General features: G+C 55.0%; 2 protein-coding genes across 3 annotated transcripts in view; both read left to right on the forward strand.

Moving 5' to 3' along the window:
• Vac14 (VAC14 component of PIKFYVE complex) overlaps positions 1-3,264 on the forward strand; it is a 112,164-nt gene extending 108,900 nt beyond the window's left edge. The window contains exon 19 of the mRNA XM_057754399.1: positions 2,701-3,264. Within this exon, the coding sequence (XP_057610382.1) occupies positions 2,701-2,863 (163 nt within the window). The 3' untranslated portion in view covers positions 2,864-3,264. The remainder of the gene's footprint in view (positions 1-2,700) is intronic.
• Positions 3,265-4,190: 926 nt separating this feature from the next.
• On the forward strand, positions 4,191-24,082 carry Mtss2 (MTSS I-BAR domain containing 2). Of its 2 annotated transcripts, none has more exons than XM_057754187.1 (14): positions 4,191-4,694; positions 9,138-9,199; positions 9,292-9,365; positions 9,996-10,080; positions 10,183-10,274; positions 10,355-10,429; positions 11,697-11,854; positions 12,184-12,291; positions 13,153-13,250; positions 15,194-15,410; positions 20,014-20,088; positions 20,447-20,623; positions 20,788-20,953; positions 21,119-24,082. In XM_057754187.1, exons 1-14 carry the CDS (start codon positions 4,626-4,628, stop codon positions 21,904-21,906), a joined length of 2,244 nt encoding a protein of 747 aa, XP_057610170.1. In that variant the 5' UTR covers positions 4,191-4,625; the 3' UTR covers positions 21,907-24,082. The 2 variants fall into 2 exon arrangements, with proteins under 2 accessions (XP_057610170.1, XP_057610171.1); XM_057754188.1 differs by having other exon boundaries at positions 15,290-15,410.
• Positions 24,083-24,281: the final 199 nt, after the last annotated feature.

The following is a 24,281-nucleotide window of genomic DNA, read 5'->3' on the forward strand; positions in this document are numbered from 1 at the left end:
TCAGGCAAGTTCCATGCCCTCTCTGGGCTCCCAGTTTCTTGGTAAATACATCTGTGGAGTAAATGGGCAGGAGGTGTTGAGGTGTTCTCAGCCTTCCTGCCTTTCAAGGACCTAGGAAGTTTGAATAGAGATGCCCATGGAAACAGACAGCTGGAGGAGGAGTCAGGTTACAGGGCTGGGTGCAGAGGGGCAGCTCACACTCTGGAAAGGGAGGGTGGGGCAGACAGGTGGCCTGCAAGCAACACAGCTGGGGAGGTTTATGCGCTCGCTCACCCACATCTCCCTGGGCTCTCACTAGGGTTGGGGAGCACAGGCCACTCAGGCTCTAGCCATCCTCAGTGGGGCGAGAGATCCCTAAAGGAGAGCTGGCAGCAGATACATGGTAAGTGGTAGGGAGCGTGTCAGCTCTGGACTGGGGCGTCACTACTCACCCTGCCAACCAGTACCTGAGGATTCTGGGAAAGAAAGCATGGCATTGTGGTGGGTAGGGTGATGCTTTATAGTCCAAGCACTGGAGAAGTAAAGGCAGGAGAATCAGGAGTTAAGGGTGTCCTTGGCTAGGAAGGCCAGCCTGAGGTACATGAGATGCTGTCTCAAGCAAGCAGCAGGGCTACTCGTGGCGGGGAAGGATCCCCTTACCATGGGGCAGAACAGCTCACTACTCTGAGGTCCCAGAGAGCAAGGTACAGCTGCTTCCCCAGCCCCAACCCTGGTATCTCTTTGTCCTGGTTTGCTTTCTATTGCTGTGAAAAATCACTGTCGATCACTGAGAGGGCAGGACAGGAACTGAAGCAGAGACCATGGAGGAAAGTATGGGTTTGCTCTGCATGGATTGTGCAGCTCGCTTGCTTACACAACCCAGGGCCACCTCCCCCGGGATGGCACCACCCACATCAATCATTAATCAAAAGATGCCCACATACATGCCCACAGGCCAGTCTGATGGAGGTAGTTCCTCAGTAGAAGTTCCCTCTTCCCAAGCAACTCTAGTTTGTGACAAGTTGACAAAACTAACAACACCCCTCAAACCCTCTTACTGGTTGCTGTTCTGGAATTAGGCTCCGTGTTTTTTAAGGGTATTGTCAAGACAGCATGTAGACTCACGGACCTCTCGGCCCCCCCCTTGTCATCTCTGTAGCCTCGAATATCTCCCCATCCCAGACTAAATGGTCTGGATAACAGCCACACCCTGGACCTAGGGCTAGAAGCTCCAAGTCCCTCTGCCCTCTTAGGAATCTGGGTTGTTCCCTCTCCCAATAGCTGCTGGGCCGGAGAGGCCTCTTCTCCCATTCCCAGGAGAGTCAACCAGCAGCAGAGACCCCCAAATGACAGCCAGGTAGGCATCACCAGGCCACTTTCACTCTCCAGCCAACAGTGATCAAGCCCTGGCTCAGGAGGCGGTGGCTCAAGGCCCAGGAACACATACTAAGATGTTTTCAGACAGTATGTCCTCCTTGAAAGAAAGGAAAGCGCATTGTGGGCTAGCATGTGGGAGGTGACTCAAGTCCCCAAAAATTGAATCTGGGAGCAGTTATGCCCTGATCCTGGCCTGAAGCTGGACAGGCTGCAACACTCTGCAACTTCAGCCAACCTCACTGGGGAAGGTACCATTGTGGAAGCTCTGTAATGTCTCCCTAGTCTAAACAGCAGCCAGGTGCACCAGCCTTGGGCAGCTGTGTATAGCTGCCCATCATACCTGAACTGGGGCTGAACACCAGGCAAGTCTCTTTCGTGTAATATCAGGAGGGAACCTTATACCCACGCCATGACATGGCTCCTGTGGCAGCCTCCTTTACAGAATAGGAATGGAGTCAACATGCCCCAGGTCAAGTGTCTAGGCCAGGCCTGCCTAGCTCATTTCCCCAGCTGCTTTCAACACCAGCCATGCTACGGCCTCTTCACCAACGCAGAGGTCCTGGGAAGTCCGCCTAGCTGAGTGGCCCACAGTCTTCATGAAACCCTTTGCCAGGGCTTCCAAGCCATTGATGGAGGGGCACATAAGGCTATGCTGGAATTTCAGAGGAGAACAGGAACCAGAGTGGCAAGCTAAACACAGTTGATGTGAGGCAACACGGTTGGTACATCAATCGGGAGGACCGTGTGCACTGTAGATACACAATGCGCAACTGTGTGACTCTTCGGCTATATACAACAAAGAATGGTAGCAGCAGGAATGTAGGTGCCATCACCATGTCCAGTGGGGAGATCAGCTCTTCTTCTCTGGGAACAGTGGTGACTGCAGGCCTTGGGACCCATTGCCCTGCCAACTTGCGGGCCCAGCAGAGAGACTTCAGTAATCTCAGCTGTCCGCAGCACCAGCCATGCCACTGAGAAAGGGCTGAGCTGCTGCCTCCCCCTTCTCCCCAGACCCTGTTCCAGGCCCCAGCTGGCTTCCTGGCTGGCTGCTAGCCCTGGCTCTCACCCCAAAGGGAGCCACTGGTAAACAGGAAATGCTTCCCCATGCAGTGCCTGCTCTGGGCACCATCAACAGCCCACAGGCTGAGATTTATCCAGGCAGTGTATTGGCTGTTCCCACCAGCTGCAGGAAAGGGGATAGCCATAGGACCCCAAGTACTGTGGCTCTGGATGCTAGAAAGGTGTTGCTGGACAGGGTCATGTCAAACACATGCCAAGAAGCTGAATCTCACCAGTACCTGCCATGATGCAGATACTGATTCTGAGTTCTGCCCATCTTCCCAGAGACAGTCTGAAGACTGCCCCCAAGTCCCAGAAAGGTGATTCCCCCAGCATCGACTACACAGAGCTACTGCAGCACTTTGAGAAAGTCCAGAAACAGCACCTGGAAGTAAGACACCAGCGCAGCGGACGTGGTGATCACCTGGACCGCAGGGTTGTCCTCTGATGTGCCTGGCATGAAAAGGGCCCAGGTGGCCCATGAAGCACTCAGGGTCTCCAGATGAGGCCACAAGATGCCTAAGAACCTGCCCCGGGCAGGGCTGGACCTGACCACCAGCCCAGTATAGGGAGGGAACAGACTGTTGTGTTCCTCCCAGCAGAGTGCCTGGACCCCAGCACTGTCCACTACACCCTGGCTTGGGACCAATGGCTTCCCTCCTGAGTCGGGTCACAGCCTCAGAATCCAGAAGCAGCTTCTTTCTAATCCCCCTGAGAAGAGCTTGACCTTGGTCCCCAAAGTACTGACATGATGTGTATGTCTATGTACATCTGTGTAGATAATGCACAGGCCAGCACAAAGACCTCTACAGAATGATGTTCATCCCTGCCCCAATAAAGAAATGACAGAATCCTTAACCAAACCTGCCTGCTCCTCTGCTGACACCAATACCTAGCCTGATGCTGTAGCTGCCCTGGGGCCTTGCCTGTCTTGGAAAGCTGGCTTCAGTACTGGGTCCTGCCCATTCATCTGATAGGGATGTGGGTCCAGGGCTCAGCTCTTCCCGGGACCAGCATCGTACTCTTGGCTTTACTCCCATTCCTTAACCCTGGTTTCTGATTCTCTATGCAATGTGGATGTCCCCATGGGCAGGAATGGGACAGCAGGGCACTGCAGATCACTGAGTGGGAGGAAAGTTCAGAGACAGATGTCCCAACCTTTGATTTAGCTCAAAGAACCTCTGTACCTGTCACCAGACTTTGGCCCTTCTTGGCTTGGCCTTCGAATGAACTCCTAATTGCCTATTCTGTCCCTTTAGTCGCCAGGAGTTTGTGCTTGTCTTTCCCTAGAGCCCTAACTATGTGTACCCCATGAGAGTAGGTTCACTTGGAGTCTCCAGGACGACAGCAGTATTTGCCCTCACCAACGTGCACATGTGTGCATCCACACACACTACACTGCAGGTCTGACACAGACCCCTACTCATGAGGAAGTTGGGCCAGGACACCACTATTTCCACCCCCAATCCAGGTGGCATCGGCACCAGTTAGAAAAGGAACGGAAGGACGTTTGTACAGGAGGGTGGACTTTATGGATGGTCTGTGGGGTGGACAGCGCCGATGCATCCAGCTCTCTTTACCATCTGTGCGCATTCCCTATCGGTCTGGCAGGATGTGCTAAGGACCGCACCCTGGCTGGACTCATCTTTGGAGAGCCCAAGGCCTTGAAGGTGCAAGGAGGGGGTGCTCCCGCCGGGGGGGGGGGGGGGGGGCTGGCCGGGCCCCGCCCCTGCGCCGCCCTGACCCGCCGTGGCGCCCGCGCCCGCCAGCCCCTCTCGCCCGACCAGTCTGGCAGCGCCAAGGCTCGGATTTCAAAGCCCTGGTTTCTGGCCGTGAATGGGCCCGCGCCCGCCCGGCCTTTCCCACAGCCCCCTCCCGCGCTCCCTCCCTGCGGCCCTCCCTCCACCGCGCCCACGTGACGCCCAAGCCTCAGCCTCGGCGGCTCGGATTACCGCCACCGCTGCTCCAGTGCCCACGCTGAGGCTGCGCCGCCAACTACCCACCGCGCCCCCAGCCCCACCGAGCCATGGCCCGCGCCGCCCGCCCACGGCCCGCAACCCCGGAGCGCCGCGCTACCGGCCGCTGAGAGCGCAACCCCGAGGCGGGAGCCCCGGCGCGGCCCCAGAACAGCGCCCGCAGCGGCCCGGCCCCTCCCCTGTGCGGCTCCCCGCGCCCCTTGCGCGCCCTGCTGCCGCGCGCCCGGCCCCAGCATGGAGACGGCAGAGAAGGAGTGCGGCGCCCTGGGCGGGCTCTTCCAGGCCATCGTCAACGACATGAAGGTACCCCTGAGCGCGAGTCCCCTCTGAGGGACGTGTGGCAGGCAGCCGTATCCTGCTGTGGTCGTGCGGGGCGATGTTCGTGTGTGTGTGTGTGTGTGTGTGTGTGTGTGTGTGTGTGTGTGTGTGTGCTGTGTCCTTGTCTGAGCTTGTCCTGCTGCGCCCGCCTTGCACCCAGGTCTCTGGGTGCCTGTCTGGGTTGGGGGGAGTCCTCGCAAGTTGGGGTGTCCATGAGGTCGCCCGGTGCGATCCAAGGCTGAGCACCCGCGAGCTCTCCCTGCCCCAGACCCCTAAACTAAGAATTAGGTTTGTCTCCAGTACCGACCCTTAAGTCCCTTTAACGAATCTAAGGTCTCTCGGGCCTCCGCCCCCTTCCACCACAATGCCCCCCCCATACACCCCGAAGCCCAGACAATGCTGTCACCGCCAAAGCAGGAAAAAATAATAAAGCAAAGAACCGTTAACTCTTTCCCCGCCAGCCTCTGTCTCTGCGTGGACGCAGCCCCACCCCCCCACCAACAACCCCAGCAAGCTCCAGTACTCCGGTCCTCGGGTGGGGTCATCCCTGCAGCCCAAGGATAGGACTGAATCCACCTTGGGAGGAGGCAGGAAGAAGGCTCGGTGTTGGTGAAGCAACCCCGGGCTGGGGAAGCGCTTTCAGCAACCCCCACTTCCTGATCACTCAAGGTCAGACTGAGCTGGCATCCCTTTCAGGTGGGGAAACTGAGGCTTGGGAATGGTTCAAGGTCATTATGGAGACCCTTAGGTCCTGCTTCTCACCTCAACCCTAATTTACTGAATATTTCCTCACCCCCAAAGAGGCCGGTATTTGACAGGACTGCCCCAAAACTGCCCAGGCAGAAGAGCCTTCCTTCAGTGGCAGGGTGGGAGTGTTTCTGCTCCCCCCCCCCATCATACCCCTTCTTTCGTCTAGGAACAGGGTGGCAGACAGGGAAGGAACTAGGCCCTGCACAGAAACTCCTGAGCCTCCCCCACTCCCCTACCCTAGGCTCACACATACTCAGCAAGAACCACCCTAGACCCTGGGGGCTGGGGAAGCCACGTAGAGCTGCTCTCTACCCCGTGGGGGGGGGTTCCAGGCAAAGCAAGCAAGGTGCTTTAGGAAGGTGGTGGCTTGCAGAGAGATTAGAGACTGGGGCTCCCTCCCAATGCTGCCAGGGGAACACCCCCGGTGAGGAAAGCCACCTTCCAGATCCTTACCCCCACAAAAAAGAGGCCCGAAACCCACACTGGCCTGGGACTTGCCACCTAGCAGCGTGTGGGTGCCTTCTCATAGTTCCGTACTTTCCCTTGGGACCCCCATCCCCGGCAGCTCAGCCTGAGGGCCCCTTCACTGGCCCTCGGCATTTTTTTGCCCTTCTTATAAGCGTTTTAATCTTGGTACCAGCATCCCTTTCTGAAACTGGGTAACCCAGACCACCTCCCCTGGCCACTCCTGGACTGGCAAAGGGTGGGAGCTGCCGGCACTGCCTCCCTCTGGCAGCCACTCTGCAAACACTGCAGCAAGCAGCCGCTTCTGCCCAGAAGAAACAGCAGGACTGTGTCGTCCATTTCCGCCAGTTGTAAGGAACTCGGGTGAGACACAGGTCCATTCTCAGCAAGGAGCTCGGGCTAAGTGGCAGGCAAGAGTTCTAGATATGTGGGGGCAGGATGGAAGAGGCTTTAGCAAGTATTGTCGCATCACATGTGATACACCCCTACTAATGGCATGCATGTGATCAGGGACCCTGGCATAATAGAGGGAACTGGCCACTTCAAGGCTGGTTGCCTGAACTTCAGAAGGCCGCTTTAGGCTGGTACCAGCATCCCTTTCTGAAACTGGGTAACCCAGACCACCTCTGGAAATTAAGGAGACTCAGACTGTCCATGGGGCTTATCCCCAGTGAGCTCCCTCTGGAGGGAGCTACTAGAAAGCCCAACCCTGGACTGAGGGATGGCCTTGGAGGGGGAGTCCCCAGTCATATCTTCAACTACAGGAACCGAGGATACCACAGCCCCAGAGACTGGGAGGGCCCTGGAGAGCTGGTTTATCCTGCCTTCCATCTCAGGCCAGCTGTACCCAGAGACTTGAACTTGCCTAGGGCCAGAGGCCTCGTCCATAGAGGCATTGGGACCCCCAACCCTCACTGGACTATCCAGAAAATGGGCTCATCATAAGCCAGAGTGGGGAGTGTCACACAGACACACAGGCCCTGGCTATGGGGAAGGGCTCCCGGCAGAGAGGTGGAGGGTCCTTGCCCTCTAAACCAGTTTCCCTTCGCCCACAGTAAGTGCCCCCCGGAGCCCACATGCAAGCCCAATGAGGGGGCTGTGTCCCTTCTCCTGATTTTACAACTGAAGAAACCTGAGGCTGGGGGGACATGCCCAGGGTCACCCCCCAAAGCCACACACTCCACCTCAGCCCCAGCTACTTCTGTCTCATCCTCCCCCGCCCCAGGGCAGTCCCCATGCTTGTGGCGGAACTGGTGTCTCCTTTGTTCTTCCGGTCCCTGTCACCTCCCCACCTAGAAGTGTAGGTGCTCATCACCCTGCTCCCCTGAAAACAGGACCCCTCTATCTTGGTACGTGAGATGTAAGATCAGGCCTTGCCCCATTCCCTGGGGCCTCAGAAAAATCAGTTAACCTTGCTGAGCCTCTCTTTCCTCATCAAGAAAATGGACTTCATTCAGGACTCTCACTCACAGGGTGCTAGGAGATGCATGAGCTGAGCATGCATGTTGTAAGGACTAACCCCTGGCCAGGCGATGCAGTTATATGCCCAGGGGCTTAGATCCTGGGTCCAGTGAAGATGACGCTCTCCCTGGGGCACCTGTCATTCAGGTCTTTTCATCTCTTTTGCCTTTGAGATTCTTTATGAGCCATGGTGACATGGGGAGTGGGGGGAGCCCAGGGCCTTAAAGACTGGGGTGTCCAGATTTATCTGAGAGGAAACTGGGCTTGCCTCTGCAACACCATGGTTTGTCCCCACCACAGGGGACTGCCCATGGGACCGAGCATTCATGGGGGCCAGGAGAACTAACTTTAGACACCCTGTACCCCAGCATTTTCTCTGTACTCTGGAAGGAGGTCTTAGCAGGCTTTCTTAGCCAAGTGGCATTTAGAAGGTGTAAGAAAGCCCTCTTGATTTGTTTTGTTTTGTTTGCTTGTTTGTTTTTTGGTGGGTTGTTCGTTGTTTTTTGTTTGTTTGTTTTCCGAGACAGGATTTCTCAGTACATAGTCTCAGGACTGCGGAGCCAGTCCTAGAACTTACCAGGCTGACCTCGAACTCACAGTATATCCGCCTGCCTCTGCCTCCCAAGTGCTGGGATTAAAGGTGTGCGCCACCACTGCCCTTCTTGAAAGACCCCTAGAGGCCAATGCCTGGGTTAGCTCCTTTCTATCCAGAGCTGTGTGAGTAGGGACAGCGCACTCGCAAACTCCTCTTCCTCCAGCTTTGGTGCCCTTCTCAGTATTTGCTTTCCCTGACACTGGCTTGACTGGCAGGGAGAAGGGCTTCGGAGGAACTGTGAAGCAGCCCACCTCCTCGCTGCCCCCGGAGAAGCTGCCTAGACCTACCCTGGGGTTCCAGCCAAGCACAGCCTCCCTTAGTCCTTGGGACCTGAGGCTCTGCTGTCCCTTTTACCTGGAGAGAAGCCTCAGCCCCAGCCTGCCTATGTGGGACAGGGACTGAGCCTTTGCTAGCCCTGGGCTACCTTTCAAAGAGCAAGGTTTCCCTCAGGGCCGCCCCCAGGCCAGGACTGAACTTTCTCCAGGCCTAGCAGCCATGAAGGGAGAGCATTGGCCAGAAAATCCCCTTAATCAGACTGGACAACTCAGTCACCAGGAACCCGACCTCTCTATTGGGAAACCCCCTCCCAACTTAGAGTCTCTGGCCAGGCTAGGATAAAGGCAACACTGTTCCCCTGGAGGGGAGAGGAGGGGCTGGAGAAAGGTGGCTCTGTTGGCTGCACAAGGCCCCATTCAGCCTGGGGCCTACTTGTCCCAGGCAGGCTGACCAGGCTGTGGAGCAGCCATGGCCTCCCTGGTCCTGTGAGCCACCGGCGCTAGCCAGGGTTGACTAGCTTACCCAAAGCAGCTTCAGGGCCACATTAGACTTGTGTGCCTTCAGTTCTGCCAATCTCCACCTTCCACAGCACCCGTCCCCCAAACACTAGCAGGTCAGGGCCTTCCTTCTACCACATGTGGTAAGGATATGGTGTCCTCCACTGGGCTGAGCCCAGAGCCTAATAAGAAAGCCCCTGAAGAGACTGTCTGCCACCTACTGTCTCCTCCATCTCCCCTAAGGGAGCATGGGCAGCACCAACTGCGGACACTTCTTCATGCCTAGCCCTGTGCCTGGGGCCCTCTCTGCAGAGTTTGGACATGTGGGGAGCCCTATAGCCCCATATCTCACAACATCTTCCTTCCTCTCCCATGTCACCACAGAGCTCCTATCCCATCTGGGAGGACTTCAACTCCAAGGCCGCGAAGCTCCACTCTCAGCTGAGGTGAGTCGTGCAGGGTTGTCCACACTGGGCAGGGACGGATAGAGAAGGGCCTCTCACCTGCTGACTATACCCCCCACTGTGTGTCTCCCCAGGACAACCGTGCTGGCTGCTGTGGCCTTCCTAGATGCCTTCCAGAAAGTAGCTGACATGGCCACCAACACCCGAGGTGGGGAGGGGGAGTGGTTGGAGGTGGGGGATGTGCCCGGTGGGCCGGGAGGCTGGAAAGGGATATGGACCATGGGAAGGACACACAGGCCAGAGTGGAGACCTTGGCTTCCGCTGTGATGGCATGGGACAGGTGAGCGGTGACAGGGATATTACCAAGAGATCATCGTCTTGCAGCTGTAGGCGGCTCTAGTTTTTCAACCATCCCCATGTGCCTTCTACGAGTCGTTTGGTCAAGTGAATAGTCCTTGGGGACTCGGAGGCCCCTTTCCTCCTGGTTCATCTAGCACCTGGGCTTCTGTGCTTTTGAGTGATAACCCAACCCAGGGCTTCATCCTCCAGAATCTGCACACACCTGGGTCCCAGTAGAACCGTTCAGAAATTTTACTGGCTTTTCCTTGGGCGACTCATCTTTGTCCCAGCTAGGAAGGAGGGAAGGCTCCAGAAGGGTACCTGAAGCCAGAAACCAAGGAAGGCTAGGATGGCCCGATGGATGTCCCAGCCTAGTTTGGTGATGGAGGTGGGGCAGGGGCTTCCTTTGTGGAACAGCGCGCCCCCTCGTGGCCCGAGGCCGGGACTGCAGAGGCCCCCCCAGCCAGGCCCCTTCCTATGCAGCTTGCTTCCTTGCCAGGGGCCACGCGGGACATTGGCTCAGCACTCACGCGCATGTGCATGCGCCACCGCAGCATCGAGACCAAGCTGCGGCAGTTCACCAAGTGAGTGGGCATAGAGGCTCGTAGGGGTATCCTAGCCTAGAGAGGCCATCCCTGCTCTCAGCTCGGCCCCCTAGAGCCCTGATCCACAGCTCTCTCCCGCAGCGCACTGCTGGAGAGCCTCATCAACCCACTGCAGGAGCGCATCGAAGACTGGAAGAAGTCAGCCAACCAACTGGACAAGGACCACGCGAAAGGTAGAGTGGGGTTTTGCGGGGGGTTCCTGAACCCCTCCACAGGAACCTCTTACTATAGCCCCCCTCTCACATCTGCGCAGAGTACAAACGAGCCAGGCATGAAATCAAAAAGAAATCATCGGACACGCTGAAGCTGCAGAAGAAAGCACGCAAAGGTAGAGCCCGAGGCACCCCCGCTGAGGCCCAGTCCCTTGGGCCCCACTCCGTAGCCCCAACCACCCTGTGGAGCACCCCCAGGGCATCGATCATCCTGGCCAGGGGGATCCTGTCCCCAGCCCAGGACACTCCAACATGTCGGGTGGGACTGAGGGAGCACCCAGCACCCCAGACTGCCCAGGCCCCCACCCCTCCCCAGGAGTGGCTCATCCGGCTGTCTTTCACACATTCTTTCTTTCTCTGTCTCCTCTCCTCCTCCCACATCCGTCCTGTAGAGCTGCTTGGTAAGTCAAATGTCCGTCTCTCCAGCTGCTCCTTCCGTCCTTGTTGCATTTGTCTGCCTTCGCCCCCACCCCCCAGCTCAGGGCCATTGGAAGGAACCTCTCCAGGCCAAGAAGGAACAAAGAAGGCGTTTGGTCCACCAAGGGAGGGGCCTGGGGCACACTTCCCCTGGTGTCCTTGGGACCCCTGGCCAGAAGTGAGTCCTAAGCCACTGCTGGGTCAGTCTGCCAGGCCAGGAGGGGTTCACTGGCTGGGCAGGGTGGGGGTCGCAGGCCCTGGCTGCCCCACTCCCACACTCCCACCAGGCCAGCCAGGTCCTTACCTGTTACCGACTCCTTCGGCCCCACCATTTCCTCCACATCCATCCTCTCCTCTCTCTCTCTCTCTCTCTCTCTCTCTCTCTCTCTCTCTCTCTCTCTCTCTCTCTGCTTCTTTGTGCTGTCCTTGTTGCTGTCCTTGTGCACTGGTGCCCGAGCTGAGTTATGATCCTTGCTGAGACTCTCCTCTTCGCTCCCAAGGCCCCGCTACAGCTCCTGACCCCTGCACCTCTTAATGGCCTGGCCTGAAGCTGAGCTGAGTCCCTACCCTGCTCTTTGTCCTGCTTTCATCCATTCCCCCCCCCCTCTCTTCTCTCTCTCTCTCTCTCTCTCTCTCTCTCTCTCTCTCGGTCAGGGCTACCATGCTGGGCCAGTTAAAGCATCCTGAGTGATAGAGGCCTCCAGCTGGCCTCCCTGTGGTCTAGCTTACCCCAGATCCCAGATGGCTGTGCAGCTTGGTGTCGCTGTGTGTGTCTGTCTGTCCATGTGTCTTCTCTGCCTGCTCTGGTGGGACCAGTCCCTCTACAAGCCTTAAGCCTGTTCCATGCTCCCTGGCTCCTTTGTCCCCAACCCCACAGCCAAAAACACCACCACAGGGGCCTAAACCGTGGGTACAGCCAACCAGGCCAGCGTCCTCCAGCGCGGCCTCTCCTCCCAACCCCTGCAGGGAAAGGAGACCTGCAGCCTCAGCTGGACAGCGCACTGCAAGACGTCAATGACATGTACCTGCTCCTGGAAGAGACAGAGAAGCAGGCAGTGCGCCGAGCGCTGATTGAGGAGCGGGGCCGTTTCTGCACCTTCATCACCTTCCTTCAGCCTGTGGTGGTGGGTCTCTCAGTGACTTGGCCCCTGCTCCCTGGGAAGGGGCGGGGAACAGACCCAAGTTAGACCTCTGAACCTCCTAGATTGCTTCTTGGGGATCGTGAGTGAATTCACGCAGGGCCCAGTGTACCTGACCTGAAAGCAGGTCTTACAGTGTGTGACATTCTGGCTGAGTCTAAACAGATGGTTACAGAAGTTACCCTGGTTGTACAGACTCAGCCTGGATCAGCATTGATCAGGGAAGGGCAAAAGAGGAGAGGCCTAACAGGCCTGTTTTGCCAGAATGGGTGACTAGGTGTGGGGGCCAAGGGACTGACTGGTTGCTTCCTCAGAATGGCGAGCTGACCATGCTGGGAGAGATCACCCACCTGCAGGGCATCATTGACGACCTGGTGGTGCTGACCGCTGAGCCCCACAAGCTGCCTCCCGCCAGTGAGCAGGTGCGGCCGGCCTTGGAGTCAAAGGCCAGGACCAGGACCAGGGAAGAGGCGGTCCTGCCCTCATGTGGGGACAGTAGATAAAAGAGGGAAGTATTTTGGGGAGGCACTTGGGGGAAGAAGACCAGGGGTTTCTGGGAATACCCGCACTGGTGACATACAAAGTGCTCAGGACCCAGTAGGACTCAAACCAGCACAGATGGGCAAAAACCAGAAATCCCTGGCTGTTATCCACTCCCAGAACACCACCCCTTCCCATTGAGCCAAACCCACCCACCACACAGAAACACACTGCCCTGGACACCCCTGTAATTGGGAACCTCCTGCGTACCCCACACTCCGTAGCACAACCCCCTCAGGTTACCTCACTGGGTTATTTCAGTGGTGTTCTAAGCTGACTCAGAAAGGTCCAGAGAGGATCTCAAACCCTGATGTCATGGCACTGTCTTGACATGAGTCCTCGGGAGCGCCTGCTCGTCCCTCATCTCCTGCCTGGCAAGACAGGGCTCAGTCATAAGCCTGCCTTGGGAGAAGGCTAGGGTGGCTTTGAGATCTTCAGGGCATCTCCTGAGGCGTAGTTCATAGCTGGGGACAGAGTGGGGGATGTCTTGCCATGCCAGCTCTCTGAAGCATGATAAGACATTCTGCAGCCGGGCGGTGGTGGCGCACGCCTTTAATTCCAGCACTTGGGAGGTAGAGGCAGGCGGATCTCTGTGAGTTCGAGACCAACCTGGTCTACAAGAGCTAGTTCCAGGACAGGCTCCAAAACCACAGAGAAACCTGTCTCGAAAAACCAAAAAAAAAAAAAGACATTCTGCAGGTTAGGGAGCTACCTCTAATGACCGCTCCCGTGTCTCTGTCCAGGTGATCAAAGATCTGAAGGGCTCTGACTACAGCTGGTCCTACCAGACGCCACCTTCGTCACCTAGCAGCTCCAGCTCCCGGAAGTCTAGCATGTGCAGGTGGGTGGTGAACTCATGGAAGGTGGGGGGATGTAATCCCAGGAAGGTCTAGGGGACCCCAGGAAAGCTGAGTTGGCGATTGCTTCAGTGCCCCAGAACTCACATAGCATCTAAGCACTCCAAAGACTTTTCACATGTAGAGGGCATGGGTGCAGGCGTTGGTTGGAAGGAAAAGCAGGCAGCGACTTCATTGATGGAGCATCCTGTGTACCAGGCACCAAAGGTTTTTCTGCAGTGAGTCCTAGCTCCATTGTGACAGAAGGGGAACTATGACACTTGAGTGGTGATTTAGCCCTCAGTCTCTGCCAGGCTTAGGACACTGTGGTATGGTACTAAGACAGTGAGATCAAACTGCATGTGATGCAGGCCAATAATCCTAGCACTTGGGGAGGGAAACAGGAAGATCGAGTGTTCAAAGCCAGCCTGGGATGCTTATTAAGACCCTGTCTCAAACAAGAAATTTTAACAAGCTAGGTTGACCACCATTTGTGGTAGCGCACGCCTTTAATCCCAACACTTGGGAAGCAGAGACAAGTGTATCTCTGTGAGTTCAAGGCCAGCCAAGACTGTATGAGACTCTGCCTCAACAAACAATAAAAGAGTCTAAGAAGCCGGGCGGTGGTGGCGCACGCCTTTAATCCCAACACTTGGGAAGCAGAGACAAGTGTATCTCTGTGAGTTCAAGGCCAGCCAAGACTGTATGAGACTCTGCCTCAACAAACAATAAAAGAGTCTAAGATCAAGAAGTAATGTGAGGCTGGGCGGTGGTGGCACTCGCCTTTAATCCCAGCACTCGGGAGGCAGAGGCAGGCAGATCTCTGTGAGTTCGAGACCAGCCTGGTCTACAAGAGCTAGTTCCAGGACAGGCTCCAAAACCACAGAGAAACCCTGTCTCGAAAAACAAAAGAAAAAAAAAAAAAAGAAGTAGTGTGATGGTTTCTGGAAGTATCTGTTTGGGCTTCATGGGAAAGGACACTCTGGTCTGCTGGTTGCCTCCAGTTGGTCCCCTACAGTTGCCACAGGCTTCAGCCCTGGCTTACGTGGGCTTTTTAGGTCTCATGGAGATGGGGAGAGGCTTGAAGTCTTGCTCATCCATCAGGCTGGCCCTGAGACCAGTTTGAAGGAGATACTTTTGGTTCAAGGGTCCTCGTAGGGAGGACAATGAACTTAGAACAGCTTATAGATTAGGGAAGCTCTCTCCCAGGTACCCTATTCCCGTGAATGCTCTCTGTCTGGGCACTGGGAGCCTGAGAGAAGCTGGACCCAGGGGTTAGGTGGGCCCACAGCCTCAGGGGCCTCTTCAACATTGAATGAGTGGCAGTGGCTAGTGGCTATCCTAGGAGGAATGTGAGAACAAAGGAGATATTCAGGGGCGGAGCTTTGGAGTCCCAAGGCCATGCCCAGGAGAAGGGCCATCTTCACTGCCAGGAATGCTAGCCAGAGCTGGAATGACTGGACAAAAGGGAGAGCCACAGAAATCTGCTTCCCTAGAGGGGGTAACAAGGTAGCACCCACCTGGCAAGCAGCCTCCATTTTCAGATGCCCCCACCTCACCATATGCCAGATACCCAACTGTGACTAGACCGCAGCAGCCGCTGTGGCTGCGAGGAGGCAGTTTAGGAGCTGTCAGCTTGTGTCTGTTCAGTTTCCAATGCCTGATGACTCAGCTTCCCCATCCCGAACCTATGAACAGCCAATCTGATGGTAACGTGGGAGGCAGAGGGACTCCTCTCATTGGGTGTGCCCTGACGGGGACTCCCCAGCACTCAGACATGCCATCCCGGAACGCTTCAGTATTACTTGGTTCTGGGGACCTCGTAGTCTGACATTTTCTTTTCTTTCCTTTGCTCCTCATCTCTCCCCACCCTCATCTGTCACCCTTCCCTCTCTGCACACACCTGTGTCTCCCTGTCTGGCTGCCGTGCCCTCCTTCACTCCCTTAGTGCCCCCAGCAGCGGTAGCAGTGCCAAGGGTGGCGGAGCCCCATGGCCTGGGGGTGCCCAAACATACTCACCCAGTTCCACCTGTCGCTACCGCAGCCTAGCGCAGCCAGCCACCACCCGCCTCTCCAGTGTCTCCTCCCACGACTCTGGCTTCGTCTCCCAGGATGCCACCTACTCCAAGCCCCCTTCGCCCATGCCTTCCGACATCACCAGCCAGGTGAGAGAATATTAGGAGGGCCCCCATGGGTGGGGAACTTGAGAGGGGAAGCAGTTAGCTAGTGGAGACTGGTCACGTGGCCTTCCTGCTATTCCACGATTCTGTCATTGATCTCCGTCTCCACGCTGCTTTTAAACAGTGTATCGTGTTTTAGATGAGTTTCTTAAAAAGCATGTACCTGGATTTTCTTGTTTTATACAACCTGACGTTTTCTGTGGGGATGATCCAAGCTAGACAAGCGCTCTGTCACTGAGATGTCCTCCAGCCTTAGCCATTTGTGTATGTGGCCATTTTATTACTCACTGTTTTATGTGGGGGATGTTTTGCCTGCACTTTGTGCACTGTTTACATGCCTGGTATCTGAGGAGTTCAAAAGAGAGCGTTAGATTCCCCAGAGCTGGAGTCATGGACCATTGTGAGCTGCAGTGTGGATGCGGGGAAGTGAACCAGACGCTGAGCTGTCACCCACACATGTGGTATTTTTGAGTCAGGGTCTTAGGTAGCACAGATTGACCTCTGTGTGTGTGTGTGTCTGTGTGTCTGTGTATATGTGTCTCTGTCTGCCTGTGTGTATCTGTGTATATGTGGGGGTGGGGGGGTGTCTGGGTGTGTAGGTGCACATGGCTGCAGATGCATATGGAGACTCAAGGTCAACCTTGGATATTATTTCTCAGGAGCCGTCCACCTTACTTTCTGAGGCAGGGTATCACTGGCCTGGAACTCACCAAGTAGGCTAGACTGGCCGGTTCCACGTGTCTTTGCTTCCCCAGTGTGGGGATTGCAAGCATACATAACCATGCTTGGCTTTTTTAAAAAATACATATGTTTCTTTTTACTATTTTAAATTGTGGGTAGGTGTGTGTCTGCGTGTGGCTGCAGGTGCCCTGGCTCCTCCAGCTGAAATTATAGCCAGTTGTGAACTCTCTGACATGAATGCTGGGAACCAAACTCAGGCCCTCTGGGAAAGCAGCAGCTCTTGATGGCTGAGCCAGCCCTCCAGTCATGGCTTGCCTTTTCTCTCTGGGTTCTAGGGATCACTCTCAGGTGTTCACTCTTGCCATCTCTCAGTCCCCAGTCATTGTGTGTTTACCCTGACTTTCGTTGCTTCTGTTCTTCTGCTAGGGTTGTAATTAAATGCATGTCACACTTCCTTCTGACTTCCTGTCTCTCTCTTTCTCTTTTTCTTTTTTCTTTCTTACTACTACCCAATAAGGGCTTAGACTTTTTCATTCAATTGATTTTTAAATGGTTTGTTTCTGTTGTTGTTGTTTTAAGTCAGGGGCAGTTTTCCCTGTGTGTTGCAGGCTGGCCTCAAACTAGCAATCTCCCTGCTGCAGCCTCCCAAGTTCTAGAATTACAGGACTATACCTCCAAGTCTGGCTTATTTCAATTTAGGCTTATAGAAGAGCTGCAGAAAACATACAGTGTCCCCAGGCGTCCTGTTCACAGTCTTACCTCAAGATCAATATCTATCACCAAACAATTTTCTTGTTTACTTTACCCCCTTGATTTTTAAACAGTGTCTCATTGTGTAACTCAGGCTGGCCCCAAACTCTCAGTCTTCTTGCCTTATCCTTCTAAATGTTGTGATTGTGGTTGTGAGCCACCACTCCCAGTTTAAATACAAAGGTAAAATTCTTTTTGTCCAGTACTAAGAATGGAATCCAAGGCCTCATGCAGGCTAGGCAAGCACTCTACCACTGAGCCCCCAACCTTTTTTTTGGGGGGGGGTTTCGACACAGGGTTTCTCTGTGGCTTTGGAGCCTGTCCTGGAACTAGCTCTGTAGACCAGGCTGGTCTCGAACTCACAGAGATCTGCCTGCCTCTGCCTCCCAAGTACTGGGATTAAAAGGCGTGCGCCACCATCACCTGGCCTGCCCCCAACCATTTTTAAACCCAGGTAAGACTGGTCCAGAAGCATCATATCACATGTTCTACAGCCTTTGTTTTATTTTGTTCTGTTTGGTTGTTTGGGTCCCACCCCCTCCCATGCACACACACACATTAGCTAGTTTCTGCTCTGTCCTTTCCTCTGGTCCAGGAGACCAGCGTCCAGCACAGAATCCTATGTCGCACTGAGTTCTTGTGCCTTCTATGCTTCTCCCGTGTGTAATGGCCCAGTTTTCTTTCTTTCCCAACTTTGATACTTTGAAGACTCCCATTCAGGCGTTCTGTAGGCTGCCTGTGAGTTTGGGCTGGTCTGATGTCTTCTTGCTGAGAGTAAAAGGCCAAACATCTCTGGCAAGAACAGCACAGAAATGGTGCTGTGTCCACATGGGGTGTCATTTTGCCTCATGGCTGGTGATGAGGTGGAGTTGATCAGACTACCCGTTGTTTATTTTCCTTTTGTAATTAATGAAGTATCATATGGGTGATACCTTGGGACTCTACAAGACCCCTGTCCCCATCCACCGTTCACAACATTATTTCAGCATCTTCACCTATTACAATAGGTATTTCCCGATTCCATCTTTCCTCCCAGATTTATTAACTGAAATTCCACTGTAAAATCAACCTGTCCCTTCTCCCCATATATTTGTGTAGACATTTACTTTTTTATGCCATAATGGACTCATAAAACTATTGGATTCTGGCCGGGCGGTGGTGGCGCACGCCTTTAATCCCAGCACTCGGGAGGCAGAGGCAGGCGGATCTCTTTGAGTTCGAGACCAGCCTGGTGGTCTACAAGAGCTAGTTCCAGGACAGGCTCCAAAACCACAGAGAAACCCTGTCTCAAAAAAAAAAAAAAAAAAAAAAACTATTTGATTCTATGGGTTAAAATCCATTACTACTGAGTCTCAAGAATTTTTTTAATTGATATATTCTGTCCATCCATACAAAGTCCGTGTATCACAATAGTATATCTGAATAAGTCTTCAAACTGAACACTCAACGCAGCCAGCACAAAAAGCAAGACACAGCTTGATCCCCAAAGTCTGCATCACTCCATTGCTACCCTCCCACACCTGGCTCTTTGTGTGTGTATGTGTACGCGCACACGCCTATAATTTACTAGGCCAGTATAGTTCAGTACTGGTTTGATCCCAGTACCACAAAAAGTTTACGTATATGATTTATATGAAATCATATAGTACGTGCCTTATGTATTAACTTCCGCTCTCAGCATTATGTTTATGAGACATTAGATTCATCTGTTCTACATGGAAATGGGTATCATTTTCATTGATATGTAACATTCCATTGAATGTGTATGTAATTTATTTGAGTAGTCTGTGTTTTCGGGACATTTAGATAGTCCCCTGGTATTCTAGGTTCATTTCTGTTGCTGTGATAAAATATAACAAAAAGTCCTCTTAAAAGAAAAAGGGATTTATTTATTTTATAATCCAGGTTGTAGTCCATCCTTATGTTTATTGTATGTACAGTGTTCTGCCTGCATGTATGCTTGCATGCCAGAAGAGGGTACCAGATCTCATTATAGATGGTTTTGAGTCGCAATGTGGTTGCTGGGAATTGAACTCAGGACCTCTGGAAACACAAACACAACCAGTGCTCTTAACCTCTGAGCCATCTCTCCAGCTTCTTTTTGATTTCTTTCTCCTGCTTTATTGCCCTGGCAGAGATTGCTAGCGCTAAGTAAATACGTTGATAGTCGATGTCTTTTCTTCTCTCCAGCCTCAGAGGGAAAGGTGTCAGTATTTCTGTGGATCTTCTCTTTGGGGCTAAAGAAGTTTCATACTGTTAACAGTTTGTCTTGTTTTCATTTTTCTGTGTGTGGACGTTGAATTTCCTTGCTGAGTTTTAACATTAGATTTCTTAACTGTCTAATGTCACATCTCTGAAAGGGAATGTGTTGTTTCCCCCTCGGTCCTCTTCTCTGGTGCTTTGTTCTCTTTCATCGGGTGGTCTTGGCTCTCCACTGTAGGAAGTCTAGTGGTCTAAATGGGGGAGGTATGGAAATGGTGGCTGGGGAAGGAACTGAAGCCACCCTGGCCTGGCTGACCCATCCCACAGTGATGGGGCATCCCCCGACTCCAGTCTCAGCGCCAGAGTCAGCATCCTCCTCGAGATCCTGTACCCGACTATCCTCTTCCTCCCTGCTGCTCAGTGTCTGCCCCAGAGACTCACGCGCCTCATCCTGCCCGACTGCTGCCCAGTGCCTAGCCACAGTCCCAATCCTTCCCTTACTCCAGGTCATACGTGTAGTTAAGCACAAAGAACTGATGGGCAGCTCAGCCACATGTACCCAGAATGGCGCTCAGGACTCTAGGTTGTCCCTTTCCTGAGAAAATAGTGACATCATCGACCAAGATGCCCAAACCAGACATCTGTCTTTGTCCTCGGTGTCACTCTTTCCTTTGCTGCCATGCATAAGCTGTCAGCAATGAATCCTAAGTTGAAGACTTAAAAATATGGACTGGGTTGTGGGCAAGTTGGCGCCTGCAGGATGTTCCCTGGGACGCTGCCTTCTGTGGTGGTCTTGGCGCCTGTCATACCAGGAGGGGAGTACGGGGTGAAGTGCTTTATCAAACCACTCACTGCATGCTACTGCTGTGACCAGAACTCTTTTCTCCTCCCTGCCTCCCTGGCCTGTCTGTCCGCGGGCCCCGTCTGCGACCACCCACTCGCCTCTGCATGGCAGAAGTCCTCCAGCTCTGCGTCCTCCGAGGCCTCAGAAACCTGCCAGTCGGTTAGCGAGTGCAGCTCCCCCACCTCGGTCAGTGCCCTTAGCCCCAGTCCCGTTGCCATCACCAGCTGCCCATCCCATGTCCTCCTGACCCCGGGCAGCCAGATTCCGCGAGAAAGCAATATGTAACGGAGCTTTCTTTGTGAAGCAGACACTTGGGCATTTGCTATGGCCATGCCTTTGAGTCTTGGAACAACCTGCCCTGCTCTGAGCTGGTGGGACTGAAGTTACCACTGCCCACCAGATTCGGGCCTTCGCCCTTATTGTAAACAATAGGCCCCTCACAGATCAGCACCCCCTGAGCCTCAACCACAAAGAAGGGCCTCTTTGGTCACGGGCAGTAAGGTCAAGGGTCCTTCTGACTTGCTTGCCTTGCCCTACCTTGCAGGACTGGACCAAGGCGGGTCCCCATGAACAGCCCTCGGCCACCACCCTGCAGCGGAGGAAAGATCGTGTGGAGCTCCTGCGAGACACTGAGCCAGGCCCTGCTGGTGGAAGCATTGTGGGCCCCAGTGGAGAGGAGGTACCACGACCCAGGATGTCTCCTGCCACCATAGCAGCCAAGGTAAGTAGACAGCTCCCCAGCCAGACCCACCTCTGCTCTCAAGTCAATGCCAGGACGCCCACGTGCCTAGGGCCTACTCTCTCCACCTTCATGGAGCTCTCTAAAGCCCCAAGAGGGTTTGATGCGGAGTTGAGGCTTTAGTCCGCCATTTTCCTCGCCCTCAGCATGGTGAGGAAGTGTCCCCTGCAGCCAGCGACCTGGCCATGGTGCTGACCCGTGGACTGAGCCTGGAACACCAGAAGAGCAGCCGGGACTCACTGCAGTACTCCAGCGGCTATAGCACACAGACCACCACGCCTTCGTGCTCCGAGGACACCATTCCCTCCCAGGGTAGGCCTGGAGAGGTCCCTCAGGTTGCATGTGCTTGCTGGGCCTTCACCACCCCAGGACAGCTGGGATGAAGCCTTCCTTCCTTCCTTCCTTCTGTCTCCCTTGAGTAGATGTGGGGTTCAGGGAGCACCTTGGTCCTGGGTTCACCACACCCTGTGTCTCCAGGCTCAGACTATGACTGCTACTCTGTGAATGGGGATGCCGACAGCGAGGGCCCCCCTGAGTTCGACAAATCATCCACCATCCCTCGGAACAGCAACATTGCCCAGAACTACCGCCGCCTGATCCAGACCAAGCGCCCTGCCTCAACCGCTGGGCTGCCCACCGCAGGGCTGCCCACAGCCATGGGGCTACCTTCAGGTGCACCTCCTGGTGTGGCCACCATCCGCCGCACGCCCTCTACCAAGCCCACTGTGCGCCGCGCCCTGTCCAGCGCTGGCCCCATCCCCATTCGCCCACCCATCGTCCCCGTGAAGACACCCACGGTGCCCGACTCCCCTGGTTATGTGGGGCCCACTCGGGCGGGCAGCGAGGAGTGTGTCTTCTACACAGACGAAGTGGCTTCGCCTCTGGCTCCAGACCTGGCCAAAGCCTCCCCAAAGAGGCTCAGCCTCCCCAACACAGCCTGGGGCAGCCCTTCCCCGGAGGCGGCCAGCTACAGCGGGGCTGGGGTTGGGCTGGCCGCTGAGGACGATGAAGAGCAGCAGCTGGCTGCCAACAGGCACAGCCTGGTAGAGAAGCTCGGGGAGCTGGTGGCCGGCGCCCATGCCCTGGGTGAAGGCCAGTTCCCCTTCCCGACGGCTCTGTCAGCCACGGCCTCAGAGGAGACGCCCACCCCACCCCCTGCTGCCACCAGTGACCCCCCAGCCGAAGACATGCTGGTGGCCATTCGACGCGGGGTCCGACTCCGCAGGACCGTCACCAACGACAGGTCGGCGCCCCGCATCTTATGATGGTGCCACCCTCCCCTTCGCGTTTGGGCTGGCACAAGTAGGGGGCCTGGTCTGCAAGCGACGGCCAGCCACTCTGAGCAGTGGCACAGCCAGAAGACAGAACAGCGCCAGGAATGAGGCACAGCCACTTTAAAGAAAGACGACCAGGCTGATCTCAGCATCTCACGGGAAGCGACTTCCTTTCCGCACCTCGCCAGGACAGAGCCTGTTTTATACTTTCCTCACCTCCTCCCGTTCCTTCCTGGAGGCCCTACTTTGTCCCAAACCCAGAGCCCATAACCAAGGGCTGGGCCTGCCACATGGGCCCCACCTGGCCCGGGGTCCACAGTTCTCTTCCTCTGGTCCCACTGCCCCCCACGTCCATATGCCCAGCTCTTTCCTTGAATGCTGGCTCCCTCTTCTCCCTGCCTGGGCCCTGTCCCCTTTCCTCTTGCCTTTACCCTGCCTCTCCCAGACTCCACTCTTTTGGGGGCAGAATGGTCATGGGAGGGGCCAGGCACCCAATCAGCTGAGTATCAATTTGTGACTGGGATTAGGGAATAGTCAGGTTGGGAAGCCAGGCAGGCCCACTCGTGTGGAAAGAGAACCTAGAGGGAGGAAATGTAGGGGCCTTGCCTCGGGGGACCTTCCAGCTCCCCTCCCTGTAACTTGTAGCTAGTGGAGGTGAGGCAGCGCAGCAGGGGAACGAGGCCAGAGGCGCACATCAGGACTGTTAAACATCCCACTCTCACCTGGACACATCGAGGCTTTAACTCGGGGACAGCCTGGGGTTACAGTCTCGCCCATTGCTAGGGATGAGGGCTGGAGCATTAGAGGGTATAGGGGTATTTTATGACTGTAATAAAATGGAGCTGACCCCAGACAGGAACTATGTGTGGGGCTAGCTAGTGATACAGGGTGTGTGTCTGAGTGCCTGAGACAGATGTGGGGGCCCCACGACAGGCTCGTGGCAGGAGAAGGGTGGAGTCAGCTCTCTCCAGCATCGGGAGTGTTGGTAGAATAAGGCTGGAGAGGGTAGGCCAGGGTCTCGGGCCAGTCTGCTGTGGTCTGAGTGAGCTACAGGCCCAGCTTGGAGCAAGTCTTAGAAGGTTGCTTTTGACTTTCTGTTGCCAGAGGTAACACCATCCCTAGAAAGTCTTTGCCTATAGGCCTGGCTGGCAGCGGGGGCCAGAGAAAGAGTGGGGATTGCCTCCACCGTGCACCCCAAGTCTGAGTGAGTCAAAGCATGTATGTGTAGGGCAAGAGGGGAGATTCAAGAGGTACGGGTAGAGCAGGTAGCCGACTCACCCCACAGGGAGTCCGGAGAGCATGCTGTCGTCAGGATGGAATGGAGTTGGGGCTAACCTGGGCCCAAGGTCCTGGGTGCTCCAGCACCCATGAGATTTCTAGAGAATGAGCTCCAGATCTAAGCCCTTGTCCACCAAACTCAGTTGTCACCAAGTATCAGGTCCAGGAAAGCAGATGGCCAGATGTGGAACCCTGGGGTGGCACCTTCCCCTAGGGCTGACGGAAAGGGATGCATGATGTGGGGTGGGCAGATGTGGCCCCTACACCTAGGGTGTGGCTGTGTCTGAGAGGATGGGGGTCCCTGAGAGGATGGGCTCACTGCCATCTGGGAGGGGGGCTCTAAACCCGATGGGAAGGGCAGTCAGGGATTTTGCAGGAAGAGGATGGGGTGGCATCCCCATCCCCACTCAGCCTTCCCTTCCCTCCAGGGCTGTACATACTCCGTCCCTCGTCTGACCCCCACGTCCCCTTCTGCCCACTACCACCTTCTCTTTAGTACCTGCCTCTCACATAGGCCCACCCTCGGGATCCGAGCCAACCGTCCTGCACCACAGACTTTGGCTTCTTCACTTACATTTTATTTTTCATTTTGTACAGCAAAATATTCTTTTCAGATGTGTCTTCTGACTGAAGTAACTTTTCTGGTGCTGTTAACGTGTTCTTTTTTTTAATTTATTTTGCCACCCCTCCTGGTTCCTACTCACTCCCACCCCCCACCTACCATCCTCTCATCCCATCAGAACCACTTTTTTTTTTCTTTCCGTTTTGGATAAATTCTCCTACCCACACCCTTTCCATCCTTTCCGTGATTAAGTAGTCACTGCTACAAGTAACAGATGCACTGTGAAGATTCCAGTATTAATAAAATGGTCCTGTAGTTAACACCCTGGCCCCCGCCTGTCTTCCCTACTCTGTTGCTCACCTACTCTGCTTCCTACCCCTGCATCCTGCCCTTCGACGTCCCTGACCTGGGACTCCAAGCCAGGTGTAACTGATAGACACGAATGAGAAGCCGGGAACTTGGGAGAGACCTGAGTCGGTCTTTGAAGGGCACCCATGGGGACTGTGGGGGACCCAGAGGGAGGAAA

This window comes from Chionomys nivalis, chromosome 21, assembly GCF_950005125.1.
Source record: "Chionomys nivalis chromosome 21, mChiNiv1.1, whole genome shotgun sequence".
In the NCBI taxonomy this organism is placed as follows: Eukaryota; Metazoa; Chordata; class Mammalia; order Rodentia; family Cricetidae; genus Chionomys; species Chionomys nivalis.

What these genes read in the sequence shown, in the direction of transcription:
- Mtss2 (XM_057754187.1), top strand. Translation starts at nt 4,626, where the DNA reads ATGGAGACGGCAGAGAAGGAGTGCGGCGCCCTGGGCGGGCTCTTCCAG. An exon ending in CCATCGTCAACGACATGAAG is followed by an intron (nt 4,695 to 9,137) that starts GTACCCCTGAGC and finishes ATGTCACCACAG; the next exon opens with AGCTCCTATCCCATCTGGGA. An exon ending in CGGAAGTCTAGCATGTGCAG is followed by an intron (nt 13,251 to 15,193) that starts GTGGGTGGTGAA and finishes TCACTCCCTTAG; the next exon opens with TGCCCCCAGCAGCGGTAGCA.